At 36.0% G+C, this 16,225-nt stretch overlaps 1 protein-coding gene across 3 annotated transcripts in view; it reads right to left on the minus strand.

Moving 5' to 3' along the window:
- NCK1 (NCK adaptor protein 1) overlaps positions 1–16,225 on the minus strand; it is a 106,720-nt gene that overhangs the window by 1,769 nt on the left and 88,726 nt on the right. For all 3 annotated transcript variants that reach the window (XM_036877256.2, XM_036877257.2, XM_057498042.1), the window contains one exon: positions 1,180–1,892. In XM_036877256.2, coding sequence (XP_036733151.1) covers positions 1,180–1,892 — 713 coding nt within the window. The remainder of the gene's footprint in view (positions 1–1,179; positions 1,893–16,225) is intronic.

A 16,225-nucleotide genomic window follows, 5' to 3' on the forward strand; every position in this document is an offset into this window, starting at 1 on the left:
TTCTTAACTAGGTTTCTTTTTCTTTTAACCTGAACTCTTTTGAATAGTCTGTATCAACCCCAGAAAGGCTCTTTTTATATAGCTACTGCCAAAAATTCAAAGAGTGACTCCCTGGAAACACCCCTTACTTAAGACTTCTTTACCATCCACTCCAAAGTCACTCCCTTCCTAACTCCTCTGCCCATTGCTTGTCCTGGAAAGCATGGCCAGGTCAGGATCTAACAGAAAACAAAACCCACCACTCTTTCCTATCATCAACCACCTGAACTTCCTGAGGGGTTATATATAGGCCCCATTTCCTGAACTTCAGGCAGTTTAATTAATCTCAGTCTCTCCAGTCTCTTTTTTTCTTCCTTCCTCACTTATACACACTCACTTACACCACTCAAAACAGAGAGGTTTTCTTTCAACCTTTGGTACAATGACACATTCACTTTTGTATAACTACATCACACAAAGCCAATACTGTAATTTGAAAAGTGGAAAAGTAGTCACATTCTTTATCAAGGAAAAATAAAGTCCATTTTTAAGGAAATGAGTTGTCATCAAATTCTAATACCCCAGAGAGTACCAAACAAACCTCACATAACTATTTTCTCATTCAAGTTCTATGGTTTTATATTATTTAACTAGTTTTGGATTAAAATTCATCTTTTATTACAAATGCATCTCAAATACAATGAGTGTTAAAATAGATTTTTGAGGTATATGATAAAAGTGTATTCCAACTTCCAAACAACCAACTTATGATGAAACAAATAGAAATTTTAAATTTAGAGATTTCCTTTATTATAAGGATGACAGTGCACCCAATATGCAACTTAAGAAGTGTTTTCCCAGTTCAGTCTATTGCATTGTTCTACTCTAAATGAAGAAGTCAGTTTCAATTTTCTCTACTTTTCAGTGTAACGCCAATAGAAAATAATTCAAAAATGCAAATCCAACAGAACTAGACAAAGCCAAATAGTCCAGCGTGGTATCACTGCTAGGGCTATAGTCTATGCAAAATATATACAGCTGGGAAGAACACTGTCTTTAGCTTCAGAACATTTATGCTTATGTCCCAACTTTCTACCTTGTTCATTTCAGAGAAGCCACTTAAACCTCTCCAGTCTTCTATTTATTTATTTTTTAATACCCAGAGCCCTTATTTCCATTTACCTTTCAAAACCAACTTACCGAAGATTCACTATCACGAATGAGGAAATCACCTTCATGCCCTCTTTCATTTAATGCCATTTCTGCTTGATGCCTGGTGACTTTACCATAATACCATGGATTGCCAGCAAACTTTCCAGTGAGTGAAGGCCTAATGTAATCACACTGTGGAGGTGACGGTTCCAAACCCGAGGTTAATGGATTATTCTGCATAATGGTAACATAGTTTTTTGGCACCAGACCAACCGTTCCATTGATTTTCCTGCATTTCCACCACTCGGGGTCGTTTTCAGGTTTTTCGATAACATCCATTACATCTCCTTTCTCAAAATTAAGTTCTTCATCATTGGATGAGCTGAATGGGTAAAGAGCCTGTACCACATGCAACACTTGCCCAGTATTTAGGTTATTGACAACTGCTGCTAATTTCTCTGACAGAGAACCCACATGGTCACCCAAAGGACTGTCACCTTCCTCAGTTACGTAGTTTGAAGGGAACCATCCAACTTGTCCATTGTAGCTACCCCGCCACCATCCATCACTGCATTTCTCCATGACAATCACCTTCGTCCCTTTTATCAATGATAATTCATCCTCTCTCTCTGCCATGTAGTTAAATTTCACATAAGCAGGCATGTTGAGGTCATAGAGACGTTCGCCTGGGTCAACAAAGCTATCATCAGCAGGAGATGCAGAATCAGGCACGCTAGGTTTTCTTTTCACTTTTCCAATGCCTGTTTAAATAAAAAGGGGTAATGAGAAGAGAATATAAAATAACCAAAAAGCCCAATTTCCTCACTATTAAAAAAGATCTTCAACTCTGTAAGTTCTTTTAAGCTTTTAAAACTCAGCAAACTTATTTTACATCCCCATGACTTACTTATTTTATAACTACAATTTGTACCTTTTGACCCCCTTTACAAACTTTCCTTCATAACCAAATACTTAACTTCATTTCCTGTCAAATAATAATTTGCATTGACAATTATAAAATGTTATATATAACCATAATTATAAAATTATAACAATTATAAGGTTGTCCTAAATAAAGAAATTTTCTCTTAAATGTGAATATAGATTACTTGTATCACACGCACAATCTAAGTATATAATAAAGGCTTCGCCAAACCCATATTGTTATATAACTTTATTAACCTGGATTCTACATTACTTGTAGAGAAACAAATCAACAGTTTAAATTATAACTTGATGTGCAAAATAAAATTATAGTTATGTCTGGGTAATCCTCTCCCATTTGCTTTCTTAGTTCCCAGACCCAGGCTGCTCTATTTACCTCGCATGTTTATTTTAAAGTAATATAGTTTTCTTTTTTGTCTCCCCCTTCACCCCATTCGTTTACTTTTTTTCATGGTTATAATCCCAAGGATCTTATACTTAGTACACAGTAAATATTTAATATATGTTAGTTGTAAGAAGTGAGAAAAATCACCAAATGGTACTATTATCACAAATCAACTTCAGTCAGACATTCCCATTGCTGCTCACTTCTCAGTATATGATTCTATGTTCTCTGAGGCATTCCCAGGTAAAATTTCTCAAATACCTTGTCACTGTCTCCGTCTTTCTCATTACCTTCACTCTTTTTTTTGTTTTTCACCCAAGTTTCCAACCCCTGACCCTTCTGGGTTCTTAATGCCATCTTTCCTGCCTCGTTGGAGACTCCTGGCCATCATTTCCCTCCTACTCAGTCCCTTCCATTGTCTAAAAACACAGATCACTTCGATTCCAAAATAAAGTTTTGACTTTGTTATTCCTTTTAAACTACACCCTTCTGTAAAAAGTTGTCTTGACTTTCTCCTTCCATTTTTTTTTTTACCACACACTCACTCCTAGCTCCTTTTAATTTGGTCCTCTTACCTATCAAAACTATTTAATTAAAACCATTCTTATGAAAACTGGGCCATCTCTTTACTGGTAAATCAGAACCTTTCAGAAGCTTCAGTCTTTTCAAACTCTATACAGCAACCAAGATAATCGATCATCCTATCACTTTCTCCTTCTTTAGCTTCCCTGAGAATCCTGTTTTCCCTATTGACCTATTTAACTGTTCTGTGTGCCTCTGCCAGGGGTCCTCTAAACCTTATAAAATTGCATTATATTTGTTTACTTGTCCATCTTTTTAATAGTAGAGTATTAAAACTGATCTTATGGAGAGAAAACTGATCTTATTTTAACTCCAGGGCTTAGCAGCATCTACACTAGCAGTTGGAACAAAGTGAATGTTTGCTGATTAAGTGAATGATTCCTTAGTTGAATGTATTTCCTAAGATGCTTCAAGACTTCCCCTCCTCTTCAGGGAAATCATACACTTTTATTTTCTATGATTTCTGTATACAAGATTTCAAGGTCTCTGCAGTTCTAAACTTTTCCTGGAATTCAAGCACTACAATTTCAACTGCCACTAGACCTCTACAGATTGTACTATTAGCACCTCAAATACAACATCCATGTCCAAATAAAAATAACCTCTTCCATATCCTTAAATTAACTCCCTTCCTCCCAATTTCCTTACTTCTGAATTATAGTATTATCATCCTGAAAAATCCCCATACCAAGGATTTCTGGCAGAATAAGGAACTCCAGGGCTCCATCCATCCAAAAAAGTAATTAAAGGCTGGCAAATACTGTCATAATGAACTTTTGTACAACTCTGGAACCTAGTAAAAACTTACAAAAAATAGGGTAAGGCTTAGTGAAGAATGAAGCTGCTGCTGTCTAGTAAGACAGTATGGCATTTTAAGTTGCCTGCCTTTCATCACCTACATCCCAAACCAGCAATGGCTATGAGGATAGCAACCTGCATTCCTAATGCAAGGACTTACTCTCAAAGAATTGTGACTATGGGTTTCAACATGTCTGGCAACTATCTTAAAGACTGGCACAATAGCTTGCCTTGGTTTCACCCAACTTGGAGCATTCCCAGGGTGATGGTGTCTTTTGCTAAAATCGTTTCATTGATCCAGCAGCCTGAGGCAAGGAACAACTGGGGCAAGGAACAGAGAGACTGAAAACCCTGAGAAGGAAGATTTTTAGGAAAGGATTTATGTCAGGTAGTAAAGGCTTTTAAAGGCTACTCAGTATACCAGAGAATCCAGAAGGGCACACACACATACAACTATCCTGGACACACACTCAGGAGAGGCCTGAGAAGACCCTACAGTTTCACCTTCAGACGCTGAAGGAGCAGAAGTGAAGGCTAAGGCAGAGTAATTAATGGCCTGGCTAAGCGTTGAAAGAGTATTTTTTCTTTTGGATCCAGGTGTTTAAGGAAGCTCTGTCAAAATGCCAATCACTAAGCAAACAGAACACAAACTTCAGTAGCCACACTTGACAAATACAGACATGACAAAAATAGTTTAGAAAGTCACTAAACAAGCAAATAACAGCTCACTATAAGATGTGACAACAAACCTCAGGGAGGTGGTGGTGACACTCAAACACCCATCAGTCAAGAAACAAAGACATTAAGAAAAAAATATCCAGCAAAACTGTCCTTCAAAATTAAAGACACTCCCAGATAAACAAAAAAAGAAGGAATCTCTCACACTAGACCTATGCTACAAGAAATGCTAAAGGAAGTCCTCTAGGCTGAATGAAAGGACACCAAGCAGCAACTTAGTCGTATGAGGAAGTAAAGGACAATGATAAAGGTAGTCACCTCCATAAATACAGAAGCTAAGAGGAGTATTACATTTTTTTGGCTTGTAAGTCCTCTTTTTTACCTGTATGATTTAAGATGCAACCATATAAAGCAATGATTTCAAACCTAGGTTAATGGGAACACATTGTATAAAGAAGAGACTGTAAAGGAAAAGAGTTTTGTACACTCTTGTAGCTAAGTGTATACATTAATTCACACTTGGTTGTTAAAAAGTTAATTGTAATCCCCAGGGAAATCCACCCCCCCCAAGGAAAAATCTGCCTAAGGAAAAAAAAATATGTACACAGAAAAAGAAATAAGGGAAACAAAATGGTACATCAGGAAAAAAATCAATTACAAAAAAGGGCAGTGACAGAGGGACTGAGGTGAAAAAAGGCATAAAATATAAAGAAAACAGAGTGGAACAGCAGAGGATTTTTCTTATCAATAACTGCTTTAAATGTAAATGGGTTACAATGTTGGTATTAAAAAGCATAGACTGACAGAATGGATTTAAAAATGTGACCTGACTCTATGTTAACTATTAAATATTCACTTTAGATCCAAAGATGAAAATAAGTTTTAAAGTAAAAGGGTAGAAAAGATTGCATGAAAATGGTAACCAAAAGAAAGCTTGGGTGGCTATATTAGTATCAGACAACAGAGACTTTAAGACAAAAGTTGGTACATGAGACAAAGACATTATATATTGATGAAAGGGTCAATCCTTATTGTCACGTTATTTACAATAGCCAAGTTACGGAAGCAACCTAAGTGTCCATCAACAGATGAATAGATAAAGAAGATATGGTACATTTACAGACTGGAACATTACTCAGTCATAAAAAAAAAGAATCCTGCCATTTGCAACAACATAGGATGGACCTAGAGGGTATTATGCTCAGTGAAAAATATTATGCCAGGCAGAGAAAGACAAATACGATATGATTTCACTTATTTGTGGAATATAAAAACAAAACTAAACTAAACTAAATGAACAAAAATAGCAGTAGACTCATAGACACTGAGAAGTGACTGGTGGTTACAACAGGGGAGGGGTTGGGATGGGTGAGGGGGTAAAAAGGCACAAAAATTCTCAATCATAATATAAGTTGTTCATGGGGATGGTCGTACATGGTGAATATAGCCAATGACTCTACAACATCTTCCTACATTGACAGATAGTAACACAGCACTAGTGGGGATGAGGATTTAATATGGGTAACTGTTGAATCACTCTGTTATATACTTGAAACCAAGGTAAGACTGTGTATCAAAAACACTTAAAAAAAAAAAAGTCAGTCCATCAAGATATAACAATTATATACATACCTGACCACAGAGTCCTAAGACACACAGAGCAAACATTGACAGGATTAGGGAGAGATTGACAGTTCTACAATATAGTTGAAGACTTCAATATTTAACTTTCAATGATAGTAGAACTAACCAAAAAAATCACTAAGGAAATAGAGAACTTGAAAAATACTACAAACCAATTCGACCTGACATATATATATATATAGAACACTGGTAAACAACAGAATATACATTTTTCTACAGTGCACATACAAGATAACCATATGTTAGGCCACATGACAAGTCAAAAAATTTAAAGAGACTGAAATCTTCTCTGATCACTAACTAAGGAATGAAACTAGAAATCAGTAACAGAAAGGAAAACTGGAAAATTCATTAAAAAATGAAAACTAATCCACACACTCAAACTGGAAGAAATTACAGGTGAGATTAGAAAATACTTGTTGAGACAAATGAAAATGAAAACATAACATACCAAAACCTACAGGCTGCAGTGAAAGCAGTGCTCAGAGTGAAATTTATAGCTCTGAAAGCTTACATTAAAAATGAAACGACCTCAAATCAACTAACTTTATTTATGCCTTAAGGAACTAGAAAAAAATAAAGGCTACATAAGAAAATAAAGACTAGAGCAGAGATAAATACAAAGAATAGAAGACAGCAAAGATCTGATGAAACCAAAAGTTGGTCTTTGCAAATATCAGCAACACTGACAAATCTTTACCAGAATGACCATGAAAAAAAGAAAAGGATTCAAATCACTAAAAATCAGACAAGTGGGACATCACTAGAGACTTAACAGAAATAAAAGAATAAGAGAACACTATGAACAATTGCATGCCAGTAAATTAGATAACCTAGATGAAAAAAAAACATTGCTAGAAGCACACAAACTACCAAAACTGACTCAAGAAGAAACAGAAAATTTGAACATATCTGTAAGTTAAAGATTTAATCAGTAATCAAGAACTTACAAACAAGGAGAATCCCACGACTAGATAATGTGACTCATAAATTCTACGAAACATTTCCTTTCCAAACTTACACAAAAAGAAGAGGGAACATTTCCTAACTCGTTCTATGAGGTCAGCATTATCCTGATACCAAAGCCAGATAAAGGCAATGCAAGTAAACGACTAGCTAATACCCTTATGAATATAGATACAAAAATCCTTAACAAAATAACCAAGTCTCATTACTCATAGTAGTTATATTCTATAGAGTTACCATAAATACTGAATTAGTAAATACTGAACCACCACCCCTAGAGGAAACAGATGGTTAGGTCCTGCAGGCCTCTGTTCACAACATTTTTGCCAACCAATCAATACATAACCTTGTTCTAGGTGTTTTTCTTTAGAGACACTTAATTTGATATAAGTTGTTGATTCATTAATATTGAATTCATGGCCAACATCACTGTAACTCATGTCTGACTGAAGCTTACCTAACACATATACTTTTTCCACAAGGCAAATCATAACTTTCTTGTACTTAGGAACACTAGACAACATTTCAACATTATGACTGGGGCCATTTAAAAGAGCAAAATCATCCAAAAAAAGCAAAACAATGCAAAAAAACATGGTACTAAATAGACTGAAAAGGACACATTTACAGTATGAGAACTGAAACTGGCAGAGCATCACCCTGCTTAGTGGGCAACATGTGCATCAAGGCAACTCAAAGTTTCTACTACTCTGCACGTGACCAGAGAAGTATCATGAGTATCACTTTGGGGCCAGTAAGTACATTTTAGCAAATAGACAAATTCACAAATATGCAATCTGTGAAAAAGAAGGATCATCTAAACTAGCAAACTGAATATAGTAGCAATTAAGAGGATTATATACATCATGACTAAGAAGGATTTGTCCAAGGAAATAAGGTTGGTTTAACATATGAAGATCAATGTTACACACCATGTAAACAGAATGAAGGGGGAAAAAAACCACATGATTAGCTGATGAAGAAAAAGCACTGCACAAAGTCTAACATCATTTTCATAATAAAAAGAGTCAGCAAACAAGAAGAGACAGGAATTTCCTCAACATAATAAAGGGCATTTATGAAAAAGCCACATTTAACATCACACTCAACAGTTCAAAGAATGAAAGTCTTCCCCCTCAGATCAGGAAAGGAGACATGGATTTCTATTCATATTTCTATTCATATTTCTATTCAACACTGTACTGGAAGTGCTAGCCAGAGCAATAGGCAAGAAAAAGAAACAAAAGATATCCAAACTGGAAAGGAAGTAAAATAATCTTTATTCACAGATAACACGATCTTATATGTAGAATATCCTGAAGAATCCACATAGAAAGTGTTAGAATAAACAAGTTTAACAAAGTTGCAAGAGAGAAAAATCAACACAAAAATCAGTTGTACTTCTGTACACTGGCAACAATCTAAGAGTAAATTAAGAAAACAATTCTATTTATAATAGTATTAAAAATAATAAATACCTAAGACATTCTTGTTTATGCATTTTGAAGACTTAGTAATTTTAGATGATAATACTATCCAAAGTGATCAGATTCAGTGTAATCCTTATTAAAGTTCTAATCCCTACCACCACCCTTATTTTGAAGAAATGGAAAGCTGTTCCTAGAATCCATGTGGAAATGCAAGGGACCCCAACTAGTCAAAACAATCTTAAAGAGAAAGGAAAACAAATTTGGACGACTCACTCTTCCCAATCTCAAAACTTACTAAAATCCACAGTAATCAAAACAGTGTGTTACTGCCATTAAAGGACAGACATATAGAACAGTGGAACAGAATTGACAGTCCTGAAGTAAACCCATACATCTATACTTAGTTTACTTTTCACGAGGGTGCCAAAACCATTTAATGCATGCAAAAGAATGAAGCTGTACTCCCACTTCACACCACTTACAAAAATTTACTCAAATGGATTGATGACCCACACATAGGAGTTAAAACTTTAAGTGTCAGAAACAAACATAAGGGAAAGTCTTCATTGTAAGATAAATTTTAGCCAAAATAAGCAGGCGAAGAGAGGCAACAAAGGGCCAGGTAGTTTATTTGAATGCCACTCCTGGGTGATGTTCTGCAGTCTGGCTATCACAGGCAGGGGAAGTCACACCCGGTCAGGGAGGTGGGGGCTTATAAGGGATTAGGAGGGGGAGGAGTGGGCAAGCTAACCTAGGGGGCGTGGAGAGGTATGATTGGCTAAAGGTGACATAATAGACAACTAGAAACTTTTTTTCCTTCCAAGAGGGAGGAGGCTGACATCTGGGTCTTAGCTGGCACATCAGAAAGATGGAATTCAGGAAGAGCTGTCTCCTTTCCGTATAAAGCACAGACCTTGGGGTCTGGTCTGTTCTCCCCCTATGGCATCTCTCTGTTCTGTTTGCATGTCCTTGTTTTTCTTTCCTCCAGCCTAACATTCATGACCTTGAATTTAGCAATGGATTCTTAGATTTGACACCAAAAGCATAAGCAACCAAAAAAAGAGAGAGAGAGAGAGAGAGAGAAATTGTACACCATTAAAATAAAAAGCATTTGTGTAAAGGGCACTATAAAGAAGTAAAATTTCAAACTACAGAATTAGGAAAGAATACCTGAAAATCCTAATTCTGATTAAGGTTTATACCCAGAACATAAAAAGAACTCTTAGGACCCAACAACAAGAAGAAAAATAACCTAATTCAAAAACTGCCAAAGGACTTGAATAAACATTTCTCCAACAAAGATATACAAATGCCCAAAAAGCACATGAAAAGATGCTCAACATCATTAGTCATTAGGCAAATACAAATCAAAACCACAATGAAATACCATTTCACACCTGCTAATAATATAGCTGTAATAAAACCAAACAAGGGAAAATAACACTGTGCTGGGAGGTTCAGGAGAAACTGGAGCCCCCCCTTACACTGCTGGTCAAAATGTGAAATGGTACAACCACTGTGGAAAACAGCTTAATGTTTCCTCAAAATGTTATATACAGAATTATATATGATCCAGTAATTCCACTCCTAGGTATATACCCCAAGGAACTGAAAACAAGTATTCAAACAAATACCTATACACCAACGTTCCTAGCTTCACTATTCACAATAACCAAAAGGTAGAAACAACCTAAATGTCCATCAACAGATGAACACATAAAATGTGGTATATCCACACAATGCAATATTATTCAGCCATAAAAGGGATGAAATAGTAATACATGCTACATGGACCAACCTCAAAAACAGTATGCCATATGAAAGAAACCACACACAAAAAGTCACACACTCTGATTCCATTTATATTAAACAGCCAGAATATGTAAACCCATCCGACAGAAAGTACATTAGTGGTTGCCAGAGACTGAAGGGAGTGGGGAATGGAGAGTAACTGCTTAATGGGCATGGCTTTTTCTTTTGGGGTAATGAAAATGGTTTGGAATTAGACAGATGTGATGGCTGCACAACATTGTTACTGTACTAAATACCACTGAATTGTACACTTTAAAATGGTTAATTTTGTTATGTGAATTTTACCTCACAAAAAAACTTTACTTAAGATTCCCACATCAAATCCTTAGTTACCATGTCCTTTCTGCCAGCACTTTCACTTTCCATTCCCACTATTCACATGCTAATTAAGGACTATTATATTGTGCTTAAGCCTTCACTATCTAGTTTCTTTACTAACTGAGGCAATTTGTCCTTCTTCAACCCATCTTCCATATTATCCCATCTAATCTTTTCATAAATACAGCTGCAATCACATGATGAAAACCAATAGTGGCTCTTCGTTGCTGTGGTGAAGCTTGTAGATTCTTGAGCAAGCCATTTTACATTTCTGAGCTTAGAAATGGAGAATCTCTTACAATGACAGTGTTGTGAGAACTGGAAAAAAAATGACAAAGTAACAGCAGAGTACATACTGTAAATGTCACATAAGTTATCTTTCTATAATGCCCTGAACTAAAACTACCCTAAATTTTAGTAAGAATGGACCATTTAAATCCCCTGAATAAAGTTTTCACCTTCATGACGTAGTTTACCGTTAGCTAGCTTCTTCCCAAAACCCAATTAAAAACTCATGTGTCTCAAAAATCTACCCATTCAGTTAAGTGTCCTTTCAAATAACTTTATTATTTTATTCATATTCCCATTTTGCGTTTCTCAACATCTTTTATTTCTCGCCCTTGCCCCCAATGATATATAAACTTTCCTTTTTTAAGCACTCTAGCACCTTGCACTTCTGAGATGTTAGGGGAAAAAAAAAATAGATATGGATGGAAAGAGAACAAGGTCAATAAAGCCCCCTAGAAAGGATTCAGTTAACCAGTTAAAACTAGAAATCCAGAAAAGACTCAGAGTTAATGAGTTAATCAGTTAAAGCTCGAAAGGTCAAGAGCAACTTGGCCTTGAATGTTTGAATATGCCCCGGATAAGGAAAAGTATCTGAGCAAAGCCCATGTCTTCATTGTGTCAATTAGATCAAGATTGACTCTGGCCTGCTAAAAAGGCCCACCTATAAACAGCATAATAAAGACAGGGAGATCCCACCTTAAAGCCAAAATTACATTTTGAAAAAAAAAAACGCAGGAAGTTTAAGAAGAAGGATTCTTAACAAATAACTCTACCCACCTTGGAGAAAGGGCAGACAGTCCTGATTGATATGCTCCCAAACCAGGAAGCTGCTATCCTGGGAGGGGACCAAAGCAGTAAATTTCTTGTGTTAAACTAATTCTGCAGAATTACCTAGAGAACTGATAAGAAACTTAATGTCTCATCAAAGATACTTGAGACCACTTAACAAGCCCACACCCCTAGCCCTTTGTCACATTCCTGAAAAAAATCCTTAAAAGGGAGAACCCCCAACATCTCCCGGCGCTCCTCTCTCTGAGGTCGCCCGCACTTTCTGACTGCAAAACTAACTTTTCCCAAACTTTCAGGGCACTCCTCTCTCTCTGAGGTCATCGGCGCTTTCTCTCTAAGTAACTTTAAATAAAACTTTTACTCTGCTTCACTACTATGTCTCTGCCCTTCAATTCTTTGTTGCGGCAGTGGCGGCAGCGACAAGAATGGAGGAAAATACACAACGCCTCTCTCCCAACAGAGGTACTTGTATGTTTCTTGTGCTTGTCTTACTAAGCCCACCTACTGAAGCATAATTTTACCAGAGACACATTCTGTGTCTTCATGTTCTTTTCTATTTCCTGTACTATTTAGAACTAAATACAAAGATATATACAGCAGATGCTCAAAAAACAATCCTGATAAAAGCAAATACAAAAATTTAAGCCTGAAATAAAGGCCTGTTCCAAAATGATTTTTTTTTTAATTCTGGAAAAAAGATAACATCTAAGACTAATTACACATTGTCAAAAAGAGAATAAAGAATTTTTGGACAGACCCAACAATTAAAGTCCCAAGTGGAAAAACACCAGAAACAACCTATTTTAATCCTAGAGACCAGAAATAGTTCAGGGAAAGATAAAGCTAGAATATTTGTTTTCTACACAACACAATGCCCTCTGTGATCTCTCTCTTAAATAGGTATGTCTTCAACTTCATACCAATTTAACTAATTGTGGGTAAACCCGTAACATTTCCAGAATATCTTGCCAGGCTTTAGTATATCTGCATATCAATAGGTATGGAGAGAAGTTCATCTCCATATCAATGGTAATTGCCTGGGTAAGGATGGCTTATCTGTACCAGAGAGGAGAGAGGAGGGCTGGTTTTGCTTTTGCTGGAGCAGGAAAGAGAAGCAGCCCCAGACTGCAGTTTGTAAGCAATAAAAGGATTTTAAACTTTATTTCTCCCTTTGACTGATTTTGGTTTTTAGAGGTATTTTGTCCCGGGATTTCCTCTTCCCGGACTTACACTAATGTAACAGCCACAGAGGGTACTCAGTTACCAAAAAACCCATGCTCTTTGAAGACTCTGAGATACGGCATATGATGTTTTTCTAAGTCATTTGCCATCCTCTTTCAAGAAGACTGTCAAGGCACCCTCCCACCGAGGACATCCCTGTATCTCCCCCAAAACAGGGGTGATGTAGGCCTCCTTTGTGCCACTACTATTCATTGTAAATATTTTTACTGTAACGCTCAGTGCTCTGTATACCAGTATCTGCTTCCCTGAGTTCAAACACCATGTTTTAAATCCCTCTTTATCTATCCCCATTGCCTTACCCATATTAAGTGCTCCGTTAATGTTTATCATGTGAATGACTGACAAATGAATGCATAATTGACAGCTTCCTTTTCCCCAATGCTCAAAATTCTTTGGGAAGGGCCTGCCTACTGCCCTTTGTTTCTGTTACTAAAAACAAACAAACAAAAAACGTCCACCCAATCTCCAGGGATCTATGAGAGTAGATGTAAAATAGTACTTTACAAAATTAAATAAATATAAAAATTTAGTATCTCTTAATTTCTCAATTATAATCAGCAACAATTTAAATTATTGCACGAGATTCAGGCTCCCTCAGAACAATGTATTAACTTTTCTAAATTCTTCCCAAATTCACAGTTCACCACAATCCTAATCTCAATTAGCTCCCTTTTCACCAAATCTTTCTAATCTATTGCTTATCTGATTCTAATCCCTTCTCTACTCTTTAGTCATAATGCATGCACTGAGAAAACTCTAGTAAAGGAGACCCTACATTTAAATTTTAGTCCTCTTAGTTACTGGGTAATTAGATCTTGGTCAAATTATTTAATCTTCCTTAAACATGTTTCCTTGTTTGTAAAACGATGGTGTATAATAGTGGAGTGCCTCAAAGTTTCGTAAAGAATTTTTAAAAGTTTGTGTGTAAAGCATTCAGCACAGTGTACTGCACATAGTAGGCACTAATTCATGATAATTAAACTTTCCACTTTCTACTGCTTCTAACATTTACTTTTTCAAAAATGCTTAAATCTTTACTGCAGCATTATATATAGCTGTACCCCATAACTATTCTTTATGTAACCTGGTTTCTAAATCATTGATATACTGGATGCCAGTATATGGGAGCATTTGAGCTTCTCAGTATTGTTAGGAAAGAGTATAAAACCTAAATGTGATTTATTCCCACTAGGATGTTTAAACATTTTAACAGTAAGATATTAACAAAGGGCCACGTGGTAGAAGCTGCTCAGGCTGAGAGTGGGGGTGGGGGAATTGATAAGGGCCTGGCAATACCTGTTTGAGTTTTTTTAAACCTACCAATAAAATTAAGAAAAATGTAAAAGAAAGATGCAACTGGCTTAGGTGACGTCCGGGAAAGAATGTGAACCCTGTAGTACTCAGCCAATGAAGAACCAGGGGAAGGACTCATGTACTAGGAGATAAATTATTGGCGCCAAACTCCCCAGGTGTGCCTGCCCACCAGACACCCGATCTTGCAAGACCGTCATTAAAGCCTCACTCCGCTGTTCTGTCTCCGTGTTCACTTATTGAATTTGGACCAGTGAGTTTCTCACAGTATCAATGTTAAAAGATATCCAAAGTGGATAAACTATGTCATGTTTAATTTGGCCAGCACACACATAAGGAACCTATTGCATTTTCAACTGACCACCTCATAGATTTAAATCAATCCCATCATGAAATGTGTTGAGATCTTTTTTTTTTTAGCACCACATCATCACAGCTCTCACTACTAAGACTTTTACACTCATATAAACTGCTGCCAGGCCAGATTCTCAGAACCTTTTAAATTCCTTTTTAAAACAATTTAGAATTTTACATTAATGTCTGTCCCTATTCATCTTGTTTACTTCTACCCATTTTTAGCTTTCACATATATTTCTGAACCCAATGTATTAGTTATACTTTCAGCATTATCCTCTTTAAGCATGTCATTTTCCCTCCACCTAAAGCACTGAGTAATTAAATGTTCAAGAGAATGAACTCAAAGGAAGTATTACTGATTCTTCTAATTATTTAGGAAACTATAAATTCATTCTTATGCTCTTACTTCTTCATAACCAGTTTCTCCCTCATGGATTTCCCCCTGGTTTCTGTGACACATGTGAGGCTGATCAGCTGTTTACCAGGACTGTAAGACTTTTAGAGTCAGAAGGGACTTTCCAGGATCATCTGGTTTTGTCCAACTCCTTCCTTTAACAAATAAAGAATAAGAAATCAGGAAAGTTTAGTTATATATCCTTGGATACATGGTTAATAAATGGTGTATCTGGGAGCAGAACTAAGAAATTCTAAATACAAATATATGGTGTTTTTTCTGTTACAGGTTTTTAGGTATAAATTTTTGTACTTTTATCTGTTCATTTCATCTACATGAAAATTATTGTTTTTGATTGTTCTCTTTTTATCTAAAACATTATGCCTTTTTTTCCCAAGAGTATTCTGGCTATCTCAAAAGGAACACATATGCTGTTTCCTCTTTTTAAGTCTATTTGGGAAATAGGTGGGTGAATAGCCTTTCTCTACTCTGATAAGCTATAAAGCAAAATAAATATAAATTTTGGCTTGTGGCAGGTAGTGAGGAAAGGAATATTTTGGTTACAAATCTCAAATCCTGAGTCTTAGTCTACAAATGTATTTAAGATTAACTATCAACTTTCTAAGAGTCAATGAAGAGTGGTAATTTTATCACTGTATTAATACTGAATCACTGTATCAATGACACAATATATTCTTTTTACACCATTTCTGGTTGATTTATGGTTAACATCACTCATGACCAAACTTAGATATAAAATCCACTGTATTATTAATAATAAATAACAATCATCATGTACTTCCCCACCAGAATGTAAGTTCCATGAGAATCAGTATTAGTGTTTCATTCTGATTTTTGCCTGACTTGCAGTAGGCTCTCAATACAAACATTGATAAGCAAATAAATTAACACTCTATAAAAGGAAAACTTAGCAAGAAAAAAAAAATCTAAAACTGCAACAACTTCTCAAAAAGAAAACAAAAGAGATTTCAGAAAGATTCACTTGGCCACCAAAGTTAACTACAGAAACAATGAGTCTTAACATTACAACATTCTTTTTCAACAAAGTGCTTCTTCCTTTTTCATTTTGCTCTTTTATCCTGAAATCTGTCAACAGGTTATTCTTTGTTTCCTCAGACTCTTTATGCATGGGAC

This window comes from Manis pentadactyla, chromosome 1 (assembly GCF_030020395.1).
Source record: "Manis pentadactyla isolate mManPen7 chromosome 1, mManPen7.hap1, whole genome shotgun sequence".
Taxonomy (NCBI): domain Eukaryota; kingdom Metazoa; phylum Chordata; class Mammalia; order Pholidota; family Manidae; genus Manis; species Manis pentadactyla.